The sequence below is a fragment of the Elaeis guineensis genome, chromosome 15, assembly GCF_000442705.2.
Source record: "Elaeis guineensis isolate ETL-2024a chromosome 15, EG11, whole genome shotgun sequence".
NCBI classification, from domain to species: domain Eukaryota; kingdom Viridiplantae; phylum Streptophyta; class Magnoliopsida; order Arecales; family Arecaceae; genus Elaeis; species Elaeis guineensis.
In genome coordinates, this window is record NC_026007.2 from 69,951,995 (window position 1) to 69,966,675 (window position 14,681).

Below are 14,681 nucleotides of genomic sequence, written 5' to 3' on the forward strand. Positions count from 1 at the left end.
TTTAATTTTAATAATAAATAAAAATAAATTTTTTCAAATATACGGATGTTTGAAATAATGGACGAAAATTTTTTTTAAAGATCGAAATTGTTTAATTTATAATTTTCAATATCAAAAATAATATAATAATATTTTATTAAAAAAATAAAATAAAATTAATCATCAATTATTTTATAAAATAATATTATTTTTTTATTTTTTTTATCACTCTGGATTTTTTTTTCATTGTCTCTTTTTTTTTTTTTTTTTTTTTTTAATACAAACTTCCGCATTACCCCACAGCTCAATTGGGGTTGAACATCTTTTTTTATTTATTTTAAAATTACTGTTCACATGTGAGGAGGGACCCCACAATAAAAAAAAAAAAATTCGCATCCTACTGCATTTATATTTATTTTGTTTTGGTCTTTAATGGTAGTCGTTGGTTCATACTCCATTGTTCATTTTTGACTAATTAATCTACCCACTTTCAAATAATTAATATCATGACCTCACTCTTAAGCAGTCAAACAAGTGTCTACTAACGAAAAAGATAATTAAGACAGACACTCTTTCTTTGAGACGATGACCAGGTGCTTGAACCGTCTGGTTTCGGAATGGCTTAAGATTTGGCTAACAAATAACTCGTAGACTTTTTAATATTAAATCAGAGTTAGATGCATCCGAGCTGTACTGCCCAACCCACCGAGCAACGTAAGCAATTCATCTCTATCTTGTGTGAGAAAACAACTTGGCTACTTAATGGACGAAGTGCATGCATGGTAAGGGAATGAAATATAGAAAATTACTGAATAGAATGACATATAAGATACTCTCCCAAAACTTTGAGAAAGGCTTTTCTTTTTCTTTTTCTTCTTTGTTTTTAGTTATCCAACTTATAAAAAGTTAAAAACAAAGAAATATTCCAATAAAATGTTCACTACGCAATAGTATGTCAACCAACATTAACCGTTTCAACGGACATGCCCTGCCTTCTCCACCTACGTGCTTTTATCAGTGTCTCACCGATCATATATTGATAATGCTTTTTTTTTTTTGTTATATTAAATAATACTTAAAAAGAGAGAGAGAGCAAGAATGTAAGTGGGGCATCATAATATTAATCATCATTCGTTTCTTAAATTTCATATCCAAACAAGAATCCAGTTGGCAATAAATTCTTTGCAACTTTCTACCATCTAGATTTTTTTTTTCCTACAACTTTTAACGCGTTTAAAAAAAATTTGTTGTTCTAACAGAAAAAAAAAAAAAAAAAAACTAATTTTTTTAGAGGCTAAATATAGATTTGTCCAATAATTCCTCAACCATTCTGTTGCGCTTGCAACCTTGAATTAATCCATCCTATTCCAAATCACCACCTACTCCGCCCTACTAACAACTTAGCTGCCATCCAGTCACGCGGGACACGAGAAAAAGGCTGGGGCCCACCCATCCTCGTCTCGCCCACCGTATCATCTCCACCCACCGCGACTTCGTCGCTCTGGTTTCATTTGTTTTTGCTTCTTCTTGGCTAAAAATTTGAAGAGGAGAGGTGAAGTAGGGTTTTCCGTTTTTCTCTGCCGCCGCCCCAAGCTCCTCTCGTCCTTCCCTGACGATGGCGGTCTCCTCCGGCTGCTGCCTCCCGAAGTTCTTCCCCGCGGCTTCCGACTGCCGCGGTGACTCCGGTGCCCTCCCCCGCCCGGAGATCCCCTCCGCTGCCGCCGCCTCCTCCCGCCTCCTCTCTCTCCGCTCCCGGGCCTCCGGCCTCTCGTCCACCCTCATCCTCCGCTTCCCTCCCAACTTCGTCCGGCAGCTCAGCACGAAGGCCCGCCGCAACTGCAGCAACATCGGCGTCGCCCAGATCGTCGCCGCTTCTTGGTCGAACAACTCTGGCCTCCCGGAAACCCCACTCTCCGCCTCCGCCGCTGCTGATGCTACGGCGACGGTCGCGATCCCCGTTGAGGCAGACGTTGCCACTCCCGTCGGTGGTGACGGTACCAGTACAGAGTCTCAGATCCCGGCAGCCGATTCCAAGGCTGCCGCAATTGCAGCGTTGCTGAGCTCCGACGGGAGCCTAGCAGTTCATGCCGGTAGCCCATCCTCTCCTTTCCGCTTTTTATTCAGATGGAAAGTTATCTTTTGATATTTTTTGTGGCCCTTTTTCTTCTATTCTTCAAATCAAGCAAATCTTGATGGTTTATTTCTTTCTTTCTTTCTTTCTTTTCTGTCGCTGATAAGAGGTTTCCTTTGGTGGTTTTTATCTCGATACTTATTCCCTTGTTCCCGTCAGTTTGATATTAAAAGTGATCTTTAGCAAGCAAATCCTGGTTTTCCTTTTTCTTGGAGATGGATCCTGTGATTTTACATTTCATCTCCGGATCTTGATCTGTGCAGGCGAGAGATTAGGGCGTGTCATAACCACGGATGCGATCACCACCCCTGTCGTTAACACCTCTGCCTACTGGTTCAAGAATTCCAACGAGCTGATTGATTTCAAGGTGTGTGATTGATTTCTTGGAGATAGCTATGGATTCATTGTCAGCCTTTAGGTTTTCTTGAAAAATAAGGTGTTCTTTATGAATCTCTTACAGGAGGGGAGGCATGCGAGTTTTGAGTACGGGCGATACGGAAACCCAACCACAAAGGCTTTGGAGGAGAAGATGAGGTACGCTGATACCTTTTCTTTGCATGTGGTTTCTTTAGCTGCGCCTTTTGTTTCTCTAGAGTAACCTAATTCCATCTCTTTTCTGGAGCAGTGCGTTAGAGAAGGCTGAATCTACCTTATTCGTGTCATCGGGCATGTACGCTAGTGTTGCTATGCTTACCGCACTGGTTCCTGCTGGTGGGCATATCGTTACAACAACCGATTGTTACAGGAAGACCAGGATATTCATCCAGAATGAGCTTCCTAAGATGGGGATTTCGGTAATTTATATCTTCTATAATTGCTACTGTTCTGTGTGTGCTACTATATGAGTTGTTGGATATAGAACTGGGTCTCTTTTATATCCCAGGAGCCGGGACGGTGTAACGATGTTACAGTCCTGTGGTTTTCTCGTTGCCAGAATTCCCATGCGGCATATACTTGCGGAATTACTTTAGCTCTGGTATCATGTACTTTGAATGGTCATGAAATATTATATTGGTAAGAATGTCAGATGATGTCGGCTGTTATGATTGCCCAGATTCTGCAGCCTGCTGGTTAACTAATTCTCTAACCGGCAATCTGTAACAGCAAGAGAATACTGTAGTTGAGACTGCATAACTGTATTGACCAGTAAATAAGATTTGAAGCAAGGACTAGGGAAACTTTTAACTACAGGTTTTATTTGACTACTACTGCAATGGATACAGCACATATTTACAATATATCCAGTCTTGCATGGACACGGATATGAGAGTATGTGTAAACAAGTAATATCTGCCTTGGCAAGGGCAAATAACATGATTGGAGGGATACATAAGACCAAAAATATTTTAATTTAAATTATAACCAATAGTAAATTTTATAATTAATTGTTTGATGTTGCAAAATGGAACATGTGAAAATATAAAACTTTGTCAATCTGATTCATGCGACTGGCAAGTGCTTCTTCAATATTATTTCTTACTTATTAGAAATTGATCGACTCTTATAACCATGATAATGTCACGCTTGATTTCCTATGCAAAAAGTTGGTCCCAAGTATGTTAAAGAATGTGTGATGAAAGTTAAAAAAAGGTGATGATTTACTGGCTTTAGCAAGTGATCACTAGTGTATATCATGATTTAGTGGTCGTCAAAGAACATGTTCCTAATAGGGAGCCCAAACGTAGCTGAAGCACAAAGTCATGCAACAGTTCACAAAGTTCTTAATGCCTTCATACTTTAACAAACTCCATGAACCACCAGAGCCTACTTTCAGTTGTCTTGATAGTTGTTTGAGAACTACGTCTGACTCAGTAATGGAAGAATCCAACTTTCCACCAGTTTGAATTATTCACAATCCAAGATTTGATACACATCTAAAATGTTTGATGCATATCCAGCTTTCAGATATGTGTTGACATGGATTATCTTTCAAGATGAACACAGGTGTCCAACTAGCACTACCTGCATCATATTCTTGTGTACTATATATGTTGAATCAGTATATTCATACTATATTCAGTATTAATAACTTTAGGCATAATGTGTGTTTTTTTACCTTTTGTGATGCTAATAAATATAATGTGTGTCCTTGCAATTAGGTGTAGAGAGTATGTTTTTAACATACCTTAGCATCTAGGTTATGTTTTTCAACTCATTATATGTTTGGTTTTTGCTTGCTCTGTTGTACTTGTTCGTTGTCATTTCTGATGGTTGGTTTCTAGTATTGGTGATTTAAGGAATGGAAAAGGTGTTTTCATTGTTCAGCTGACTGCTGTACTTGTACTATTCAATTTTTGTATTTTGCACTTTTGCGTATGGCTAATGTTACCTGTTTGCTGGCTCATATTCCTCTCTTCCTTTTCATCTGCTATTTATTATGTGTACTCTATATTTATTTAGTTTTAGTCTTTTAGAAATGTGTACTCTATACTTATTTATGTACTACAAAATCAGAGCTGATGATCTAATTAGTCAGCTTTGTATATGGTAATGCCTGATCCAATATAATTTAATAACTAATTTATTTAAATTTTCTGACACCCATATATAACTACACATCTATGGTTAAAAAAAATGTTAATGCACTTTATATGGTCAGTACCACCCCTTGATCAAGTGCATGGTTCAGTTTGGTTTGTGAAACTTATCTGCTCTAAATAAATGAACAGAGTGTGTCCAAGGCAAGGAGAAGCATGCTTAAGCATTCTATTGATTGGCCAATGGAAATTTGAGAAGTTCATGGTGGCCACAAAATTTTAAACCATGCTTCTCATTCCCTTGCACTTTCAGATAATGAAGTTAAAATGGTTAACGTGGCTTATATCTTTGGATGTCAGCAGTAGTAAGAAAATTGGCGTGTGCCTACCTTGAATAGAATTTTTATTTAAAATATGGATTGTATAGTCAAAATTTTTATGTCACGTATGAAGTATGAAATTGTGTTCTTTCTGTATCCAATCAAATAAATTCATTTATTTCATTAAATCACTCTGAGTTTAAAAAAGCAATCTTAGACAAATTAAACAGCTTCTGTGTATGGTTTTGTTTATATATTGTTCCAGTCTAACCTTTTTTTTTAAAACCCATTTGTTGTCATGTATGTTTCTAATACTTTATGTATTCAAAATGCAGGCCACTGTAATTGATCCTGCAGATATGGATGGCCTGAGGGGTGCTCTGGATCAGAATAATGTTAGTGAATAGTGTTGCTCGTTGGTTTATAATCTCTCTTTTATATATTCCTTTTCATTTCTGTCATTGCACTAAGCTGATGCATTATTTTTACACAGGTATCTCTTTTCTTCACGGAATCTCCAACTAATCCATTCCTTCGTTGCGTTGATATCGAGTTGGTTTCAGAACTTTGCCACAGTAAAGGAGCACTGGTTTGCATAGATGGTACCTTTGCCGCACCTGTCAATCAGAAGGCCTTAACTTTAGGGGCTGATGTTGTTTTGCATTCTGCTACTAAATTTATTGCTGGTCACAATGATGTGAGTTAATGGAGTATTTCATTTTGTTTCTTTTTTCTTTGCTCTTTTGCTCTTTCTCATAGTATGGAATAACTTATTCAGGTTCTTGGAGGTTGCATTAGTGGTTCAGAGGAATTGATTTCAAAGATTTGCCTGTATCATCATGTTATTGGTGGTGTTCTCAATCCTGTAAGTAAACATGCTACAGAGTGGGCTTATAAAATAGCTTAACAAATATATTTGTTTCATGTATGCTGCCACCATGCATGTGGAAAGTAGAGGCAGGTGCGAAAATAGTTGTTAGTCTAGCTTAAATCAACCTATGTAATTTTAAATCTGAAAAATGAATTCCCATCTTTGAGCACAAAAAATGCATGACACAAAATATTGCTTTCCACTGGCTTCTATCCTTAATTTTTTTGAAAATTAGTCATATGTGACTCATATTTTATGGGGACAACTCACCCAAGATCTTCCACTACATATATTCTGAACTGAATAATTTCTCTCTGCTGGTGGTTTATTCCAAATTGGGTCAAGGCTACATGCATCACCAGTGTTGTTGCCATCAAACTCTGGTCTGTGACATGTTAAAGTGTGTTTGTCATGAGACATGACTATATAGTCTAATAGTTTACTGTGCACTGTTTGAACTTTGAGACTGTTTGCCAACTAACTTCTGTTCTCTTGGCTTCTCCTTTCAAGAATGCTGCGTATATGATCCTTCGAGGTATGAAGACGCTGCATCTTCGTGTACAGCAACAGAATCATACCGCATTAAGGATGGCCCAGTTTTTAGAGGAACATCCTAAGGTACTTTTGGCTTTTCCTCTGCTATTTTTGTCATTCTAGAATTTTTTTAGAGCTTGTTAGCTGGAGCTGATCCAGATTTTGATTAATTCATGAGAGAATTTTCACATGAAGATTACCATAAAAAAATTAGCAATATATGGAACAAACATGATTCGTTGCCTGCATGCACCTGTCCTTTTACTAAAAGGAAATTTGGATTTGTTATCAATTCTTCTTTCAATTTTTTTTTTCAATTTCATCTCAACATCAGGATACATGTGTATCAGTTTTTGCAGATTCTCTCTAATCATTCATAAGATTTCTCGTAATGTTGTTCTTTATGTCTTTGAGATATTTTTGATATTCTTTAGTTTGTTATTCTTCTTTTTCTATTTTGAAGCTTGCTAGTCTGCAAGGCTCCTATATTTGCATTGAGTAATGAATTTGTGCTGTTTCCAAGACATATCTCAAAGCCCTACCTTGCAACTGATTTCCTTAGCCATGAATGGTGAAGATAGCTATGAGTTTCAGGAAGAAACCCTAATTGTTTCTTGAATCAGTGCTACTATTAAGAAATTTTGACCTTCATCTCCTTGTGCAATGCCTAGAGAATAATGTTACTTGGTTATTTCTATAATTTTCCTCAGCAGCTTATATATAGGTATTTCATCATTTCTCTCCCCCAAGACCACTGATTTTATGGCCAACATCTATGTCTCTGCTCCTTTAAGCACTGCATGCAATACGAACAGATAGTGTTGTTTTGAAATAAATGCCTGTACAGTTAAGTGATCCAGACTCTTATTGCTCTGTCAGAATGCATAAATCATAACCTACTTTGTGACCATTGTCCTTAGTAATGTGTTATGCAGGGAGCCATGAACTATGGGCATCTTATCTCCCCGAAGCACCATTCTCTCTTGCATTCCTTGTTTCAGTGTTAGAAATTTTGGTTTCCACATCCTCATGCAATGTCTAGAGAATTATATTTCTTTTTATTATTTTGATAATTTTCTTTTATTTGCTGTGTATATCTTATGAGTATTTGATTTTTCCTCGTCTCCGAGACTACTGATTTCATGGTCAAAACCTAAATTTCCTTCCGGTCTAAGCTTTGCTTGGCATACCAGCTGAAAATACCATCTAGGAACACATAATGGAACACAGATGAAAGCCTGTCGAGTGACTTTTTTTATCATTGTGCTATGATGTATAATTATATAATTATGTAGGTCGTTGTTACTTCTTTTTGCACGTGAGAAAGAAAAGTTCTGCTAGAATGGTAAGGTTGAAGCAAAGCGTCTGACTGGATAAATATTATAAATTCTTGTGACACACATGATCTGATAAATATTACTTCTAGTTTCTCTGTCAAGAATCTGCTTTGTATTTCAAATTCTGATGAATGAATTCTGAATTAGCTGACTATTACTCTATAAAAGCCAGGAGGTTATGTCCCTAGTATCTCCATCTGTATATTCTTGTCAATGTAAATTGTATTGCTGCCAGCAACTTCACCGGAGATGTTTTCACATTCAAAGATCCTGCAAGCTTCAAGTTGATCTATTGTTTGTATTTCATGTTTGATTAATTATATGGAAGATTTAAAGTAATATATGGTTTCATGCTAATTGCATTTACGTCATTTATATTTGTGTCATGTGTATATCTGACTTGGTGCATTGCCAGATTATTCGTGTCTATTACCCAGGTCTGCCTAGTCATCCGGAGCATCACATTGCCAAACAACAAATGACTGGTTTTGGTGGTGTGGTCAGTTTTGAGGTGCGTTTATCACCCCGGATGTACATTAAATGTTAAACATCGCAGTCGCATTTTTAACCTAAACTTCCTTTTTTTATTTTTTTTTTAATTTTTTATATATTGGTGGTGAAGGTAGCCGGAGACTTGAGGACTACGATGAAGTTCGTTGATTCTTTAAAGATACCTTACGTTGCACCCTCCTTCGGAGGTTGTGAGAGTATTGTAGACCAGCCAGCCATCATGTCGTATTGGTACTGTTGCCCCTTTCAATTTACCGGGTTAATAACAAGATCCACGTTACCATGCATTGCACTATGCAATTTAATATAATATTTTAAAGGGGGAAAAAATTTGACTAGTTCAAGAGGATCTATGATTTTGATGAGAAAATAGCTGAACATTTGGTATCACGAGGGAAAAAAAAATTTATTATATTTTCTTAATACAGGCATTCTGATTTGTTCTGTGGTGCAGGGATCTAAGTGCATCTGAGAGAGCCACGTATGGTATCAAGGACAATCTGGTCAGGTTCAGTTTTGGAGTTGAAGACTTTGAGGACTTGAAAGCTGATATCGTTCAGGCCCTTGAAAGCATCTAGTTCTGCAACGATATCGCCTGTCTTTCTGTTCAGGAACCGATCAGGCAGCATTTTGTGTTTTATTTTAATGCCAATCTGGCTGATGCGACTTATCTGTTTGACATGGATGTGCTGGTAATCTGATCTGTCACATTTCTCATCAATCAAGTTTTCAGTTGGTAGGAGCTCAAATCCCGGGCCATGAAATTTTGGCTACGCCTCCTTAGGTTAAGGTGAAATCGTTGGGAGCGTGGTGATGTTGAGGATTGGGAAATGTAGGGGATATACAGAGAGAGGCGACCAGAATGTGAGGAAAAAAAAAAAATTATATATATATATATATATATATATATATATATATATATATATATATATGTGAATGCATGTATTTATGTATGGGTTCAAAATTTCATGGGATTTATGAGTTAAATTACCGCAATCAGCATATATATTTCATGTGATTCATGAATGCATGCATGAATTTCATGTGATTCATAAGTTGGATTAGTTTAATCAGAAAAAAAGTAGTTGAGTTAGCCTTGTTTAACAAATATCTAGAGACTTTTAGGATGGGCTGGTCTAAATCTCGGGAGAACAATTTTAACTTTGCTAATGGTTTGGCTTAAGCTAGTTTTGTTGGTCTAACCATGAATTCGATGGAATTTTGCAGCTAGTCTAACCATGAATTTTATGGAATTTTGGATTCTAACGTCCAAATAAATCCTAAATGGGAAAATAGCTGTGAGGATTATATGCACCTGGGAATGTTAATTACTATCACATTTGTTACTACTGGGTTTTAGTATATGGTTATAGAAGGTTGAAAACAATATAAGAAGATCAGAAGTGCTTTTTTCTTTTTTTAAGTTTTTGTTAAGCACAAGGGCGTAAGCCCATTAAAAGAATGAAAAGACAAACAAACTAAACTCTCTGAAAGCACAACCAAATGCATCGGCAATAGCAAGCATTAGTAACTCAAGATGTAGATACCGTAGTAGCTGTGACAAGGCCAATGGATGCCGAGTTTGTGAGGAAGTTTGCAGCTGATTTCCTTTGTGAAAGGTCCAGAAAACTAGAACTCAATGGAGAGAGAATTTTATCTTATATTTGGAGAGAGAATTTTATCTTATATTTGATTAAAATTATAAAAGAAATGATGGATGAAGTTGGAAGGATGGATAATATCTATCTATTTTTTAAATTTAAAAAAATAGATGAAAAAGAGAGATTGCTGGCCCATTAATTTACATGCTTCCAATTTGGAATGATGCAAACGATAGATAAAGTACATAAAAAAGATAAATTTTTATGCTAATAAAATTATCGTTATTATTTTTTTGCAAAACTAACACTTATTTATTTATTTTATTCATTTTATTTTACATATTTTTTTTATTTTATCTATACTATTTATCCTATAGTATTAAATTTTATTAATAATTATTTTTATTTTAGTACATAATTTTTATAATTATAAGAAAATAATTGAAACTATCTTTATTTTTTTAATCTATATTCACTATTTTTATTTAATTATATGCAAATAATTGGAACTATCTTTTGCTTTTCATTTATGTTCACTATTTTTATTTAACTATTTATATAAAATTAATTAACTATTTAAATTAAATTATAAATTACTTAGTTATTTATATAATTAACATATAGATTAATTTACTCATATATAATTAATTTATAAAATTATTTATTTATTTTAATTAAATTAAAATTAAATATTTATGTGATTTTTTATATAATTATAAATTATAAAGATTTTAAATTTACATATTATCATATTTTTTAAATATAAATAAGTATTACAAATTAATAATAATGATATTTTTTTTATCAAATGGTAGTTTAATAAAATCATCATTCAAATATCATCTATTATCTATTTCATTCCTTCTATAACCAATAGAAAATGAAATCATTCCCATCCATTCTTCTATATTTCACCAAAAAGTCTTCTATCCATCTTAGCTGGTCTCTGTTCCAATAAACTGATATTTCAGATTCATAAATGTTGTAGACAATGGGATTACACCAGCTGGAAGAATTTTGTCATTTGATCCCTCACCAAGAATCCAAACCCCTCTCAAGGGAAACACCGATCTATCAAAATTGACCTTAAACAGATATTGTCCCCATAATGAGTATCCAGAGGCCATGCTCCTGAGAAATAGAAAGCTGCTTAAATCTTCTGAACTCCTAAGCAAATACAAAAACCATGAAAATAGTTTTCTTTTTCTAATAAATCGATACATTCAAAAATTTCTAATATGAATACAATCAAAAAAATCAAAAAGCAAAATATCCCTAAGTAGCCTCGAGATTGTCCCTTCCCTTATCCAAAGAGACCCATCGGAGTGGTCAGCGACATAAGCAGCTATTCAGTCAATAGCAGTATTCGTCTCTCGATAGACATTCCTAGTAACACACATCCGACATCCAGATAACAGTACAGATACATCCTCCAAAAAGAGGTGAGCGTGGTTTTTACGAGTACAATCCTAAATTCAAACTGCCACCACAGCCCAATCACCTTCAAGATGAGATGGTCGACCTCTAAGGTTTGCTTGGCATACAAAATCCTAGCCCAAGCAGCTCGCAGCTCCACCTCGAGAATCGTGGATGCAAAGAGATGGACTTCCCCGGTAGCAAGCAACCTAAAGTCATGACCATGAATTATGAAGCCAGCTCCATCCTATCCGTGCTGAACATTGTCGTCAAAGTTGACTTTTAGATATCTTGAGGTGGGGGGGCTTTCAAATGATGAACATCCATCAAATCGCTATACAAGCAGGGCGGGAGTTCTAGATCTCCAAAGGCCTGGAGGCCACATCAATCATCTTCGCAGCCAGAGTCCATGCTCTCTTCGCAATAAACCTCGAAGAGATTCTCCTAGAATCAAACACCAGACTGTTTCTGGCAAATCAAATGTGATAGGCCATGCATGCCGCCTAGGAACCCCCCGCACCTCCAGCACTTCGTATGTACTTCAAGAACACCTAAGTAGGAGCAGTAGCTTGGACGAACTGCTGATGCAACCCAACAAAAATTCAGACCTATCTGGCTCTAAGACATGGGAATAAGATGTGCTCCACCATCTCATCTTCCCACTCATAGCACTGACAAATCAGCTGCACATCCATATCCGACCCCTCAGAATGGATCTCGTTGAAAGCCAACCCTAGACCACCTTTCAAAGAAAAAGACTCACTTAAAGATGCAACCCCATCTTTCAAATCCACCTAGCATCCATTTGTCTGGTTGGTCCCCTCCAATATAAGCAATAGAAATCAGACGTCACCACTCTCTGGGAGCAACAATGTCTCTAGCCCTTGACATTGAGACTGCTATGAATCGAAAATGGAAGGGCCATAACCCGCTCTCCCAACTATCCCCCAAAAAGACGAGCAACTGTCGCTGGATCCCACTGACCACCATCTGCACTGAGGAGATTACATACCCTCATGGAGTCCATCTCATGACTGGCGAAGGTCGACCATCGGCTAAGAAGAAGGTCATCGAGCCATCGATCACGTAGGAGCCACACTGATCGACCATCACCAATCAGCCATTGCGTTTGGGATATCACCTTCGGAGCATATGCACAGATCTCCCTCCGCAGGAAGGAGGCATCCCAACCAACCTGGATCTCCTTGTCTACCATCTACATGTCATATCTAGCCTTCATCACCATACTCCAAAGGCTCCCCAGGTCCAAAAGAAATCTAGCTGTATGATGGGCAATCAAGGCCTCCTGCCTAGCAACTAGAGATTGAATCCCAAACCCTCCGTCCCTTAAAGGCTGACACACTACCTCCCACGCCAGCAGGTGCATACCACCCCCACCTTCCGACCTCGAGTCCCATAAGAAACTCTAGAAAAGCTGCTCCAATCTCCCCACCAAGGTCTTGGGAGAAACTGTATCTATAAGAAAATAAAATCGGGATCGAGCTAAGGACAGATCTCACTAGAGTGATCCTCCCCATCATAGAAAGGGCACGAACCTACCATCCCTTGAGTCGCTCCCGAATCGCTGTCTCCATTTCTCCATAATCAACTCTCCTCAGCTGAAGGTCGAAAATAGGGATGCCCAAGTACTGCAAGATCCACTATGCTCCCCAATCCCCTGACTCTCTCTAATCCTATGACGAATCTGGACAAGTATTTTGGGGCTGAAGATCACAGCAGATTTGAAAAGGTTCACTTTCTGACCAGATGCCTCATAGTACTCCTCCCGAATCTTGCTGAGCTCAGTCGCATTCCAAGTTGTGGTCCAACCTTGCAGAATGCAGTCATCTATAAAGAGCAGATGCGCGATCGGTTGGACTCCAAGAACAGGCACATAAGGATCAAGCATCGGCCCCTAAGCCGTAATACATAAAGCTCGCAAAAGAACATCAGCATATATAATAAAGAGACATGGGGACAAGGGATAACCTTATTGCAGCCCAACCATGGAGTGGAACAACATCGATGAAGCCCTATATTCCACTCCAATACCCCAATGGCAAAAGAGGGGAGTGATGACAATACCCTCCAATACCCCACCAATCCAGCGAGGATGGAAGCCAAAGGCCGTAAGGGCTTCCTCCAAAAATCTTCAACTCATACGATCATAAGTCCGTTCTATGTCAAGTTTGACCGCCAAAGGCTATGGTGAATTGGGGCATGTCGAAGGTCATACATGAACTCCTAGACAATAAAAATATTATCGGATAAATTGCGGCCACCAACAAAAGTCCCCTGTTCTAGACAAATCAGTCAGGGAAGATAAGGCTTCATTCTGATCACCATCAACTCTACACAAATTTTGTACAAAATTGTGCAAAGACTAATCGATCTAAAATGGCTCAATTCTAAAGCATCCTGTCTTTTCGGTATCAAGATGATAAAGGTTTGCTTCCACATACCTATCTCTTCAATATCAAGATGATAAAGATCTGTTTCTACATATCTCACATGCGACCGATAACAAAGAACTCCTGCATAGCCGCCACAGCATCTAATCAAATGATAGGCCAATATCTCTTATAGAAGAGGAGGGAACCACTAGGGCCTGGAGCTTTGTCCTCGACCATGGAGCATACTGCTCTCTGCATCTTCTCTGTCACCCCACGAAGGAGGTTTTTATTCTCCTACACAGCGACCAAACTATCAGGAGGAAAGTGGCTCACCCGATCTGCTTCTAGCTCCATCATCTAGCGAGATATGAAGAAGCACACAACCTCTTGTCTGATCTCATCCTCGTCCGTCTACCACTGCCCTCTGGTATATCTGATTGCCCGGATCTAATTCTTATACCTTCGAATAATGGTAGACTGACGGAAGAATCTTGTATTCCGATCTTCCTCCCTGATCCACTGCATTTTGAATTTTTACCTCCATAGGATCTCCTGCTGCCTTAAGAAGGAAGCGATGGATGAAGAGCAAACCCCAGAGGTCCACCAACTCCCCCTCAACAAGACTGCCATCTGATCCTCACGCTCCTGAAGCTCAGCGATGGAGGCTTCCACTGCCTCAAGTCTCTTGAAGATATCTCCCACCTTGGTCCTATTCCACCTCATCAGACGTCGCCTCATCAGCTCGAACCTCCGGATCATCCGATATCTGGCATCGCCATGCATCAGTAGCCTCCCCACCTCCCATACAATGTCTCAAGATCAAGGATAAGAGAGCCAAAGCTTCTCAAATATGAAAGAACTCCGATAGGAGGGAGACATGTCAGTGATCAGCAGAAATAGACAATGATTTGAAGCAATCCTTAGTAGGTGATGAATCTGATGGCCTGGATATCGTTGGATCTAGCTGGTTATGGTCAGAACTCTATCAATCTTCTCCCAGACTCTGCCCCCCTCCCCCCAATCGGTTGTTATACCAGATGAATTTGAATCCAATAAATCTAAGATCCACAAGACCATAGGACTGTATGAAAGCTTTGAATTCCTTGAAGCCC

General features: G+C 38.0%; 1 protein-coding gene across 1 annotated transcript; it reads left to right on the plus strand.

Moving 5' to 3' along the window:
* The first annotated feature begins 1,470 nt into the window (after positions 1 to 1,470).
* On the plus strand, positions 1,471 to 8,908 carry LOC105058567 (cystathionine gamma-synthase 1, chloroplastic). Its single transcript, XM_010941530.2, has 11 exons — positions 1,471 to 2,069; positions 2,374 to 2,477; positions 2,571 to 2,644; positions 2,736 to 2,904; positions 5,243 to 5,302; positions 5,401 to 5,604; positions 5,686 to 5,772; positions 6,289 to 6,396; positions 8,065 to 8,160; positions 8,272 to 8,390; positions 8,614 to 8,908. The coding sequence occupies exons 1-11, from the start codon at positions 1,595 to 1,597 to the stop codon at positions 8,735 to 8,737; spliced, it is 1,620 nt and encodes a 539-aa protein (XP_010939832.1). The 5' UTR covers positions 1,471 to 1,594; the 3' UTR covers positions 8,738 to 8,908.
* Positions 8,909 to 14,681: the final 5,773 nt, after the last annotated feature.

Bases quoted from the DNA above. Each gene is read 5' to 3' on its own strand.
- LOC105058567 (XM_010941530.2), top strand. From the start codon at position 1,595: ATGGCGGTCTCCTCCGGCTGCTGCCTCCCGAAGTTCTTCCCCGCGGCT. The intron at 2,070-2,373 runs GTAGCCCATCCT...TGATCTGTGCAG, and splicing joins GAGCCTAGCAGTTCATGCCG to GCGAGAGATTAGGGCGTGTC. The intron at 5,773-6,288 runs GTAAGTAAACAT...TCTCCTTTCAAG, and splicing joins TTGGTGGTGTTCTCAATCCT to AATGCTGCGTATATGATCCT.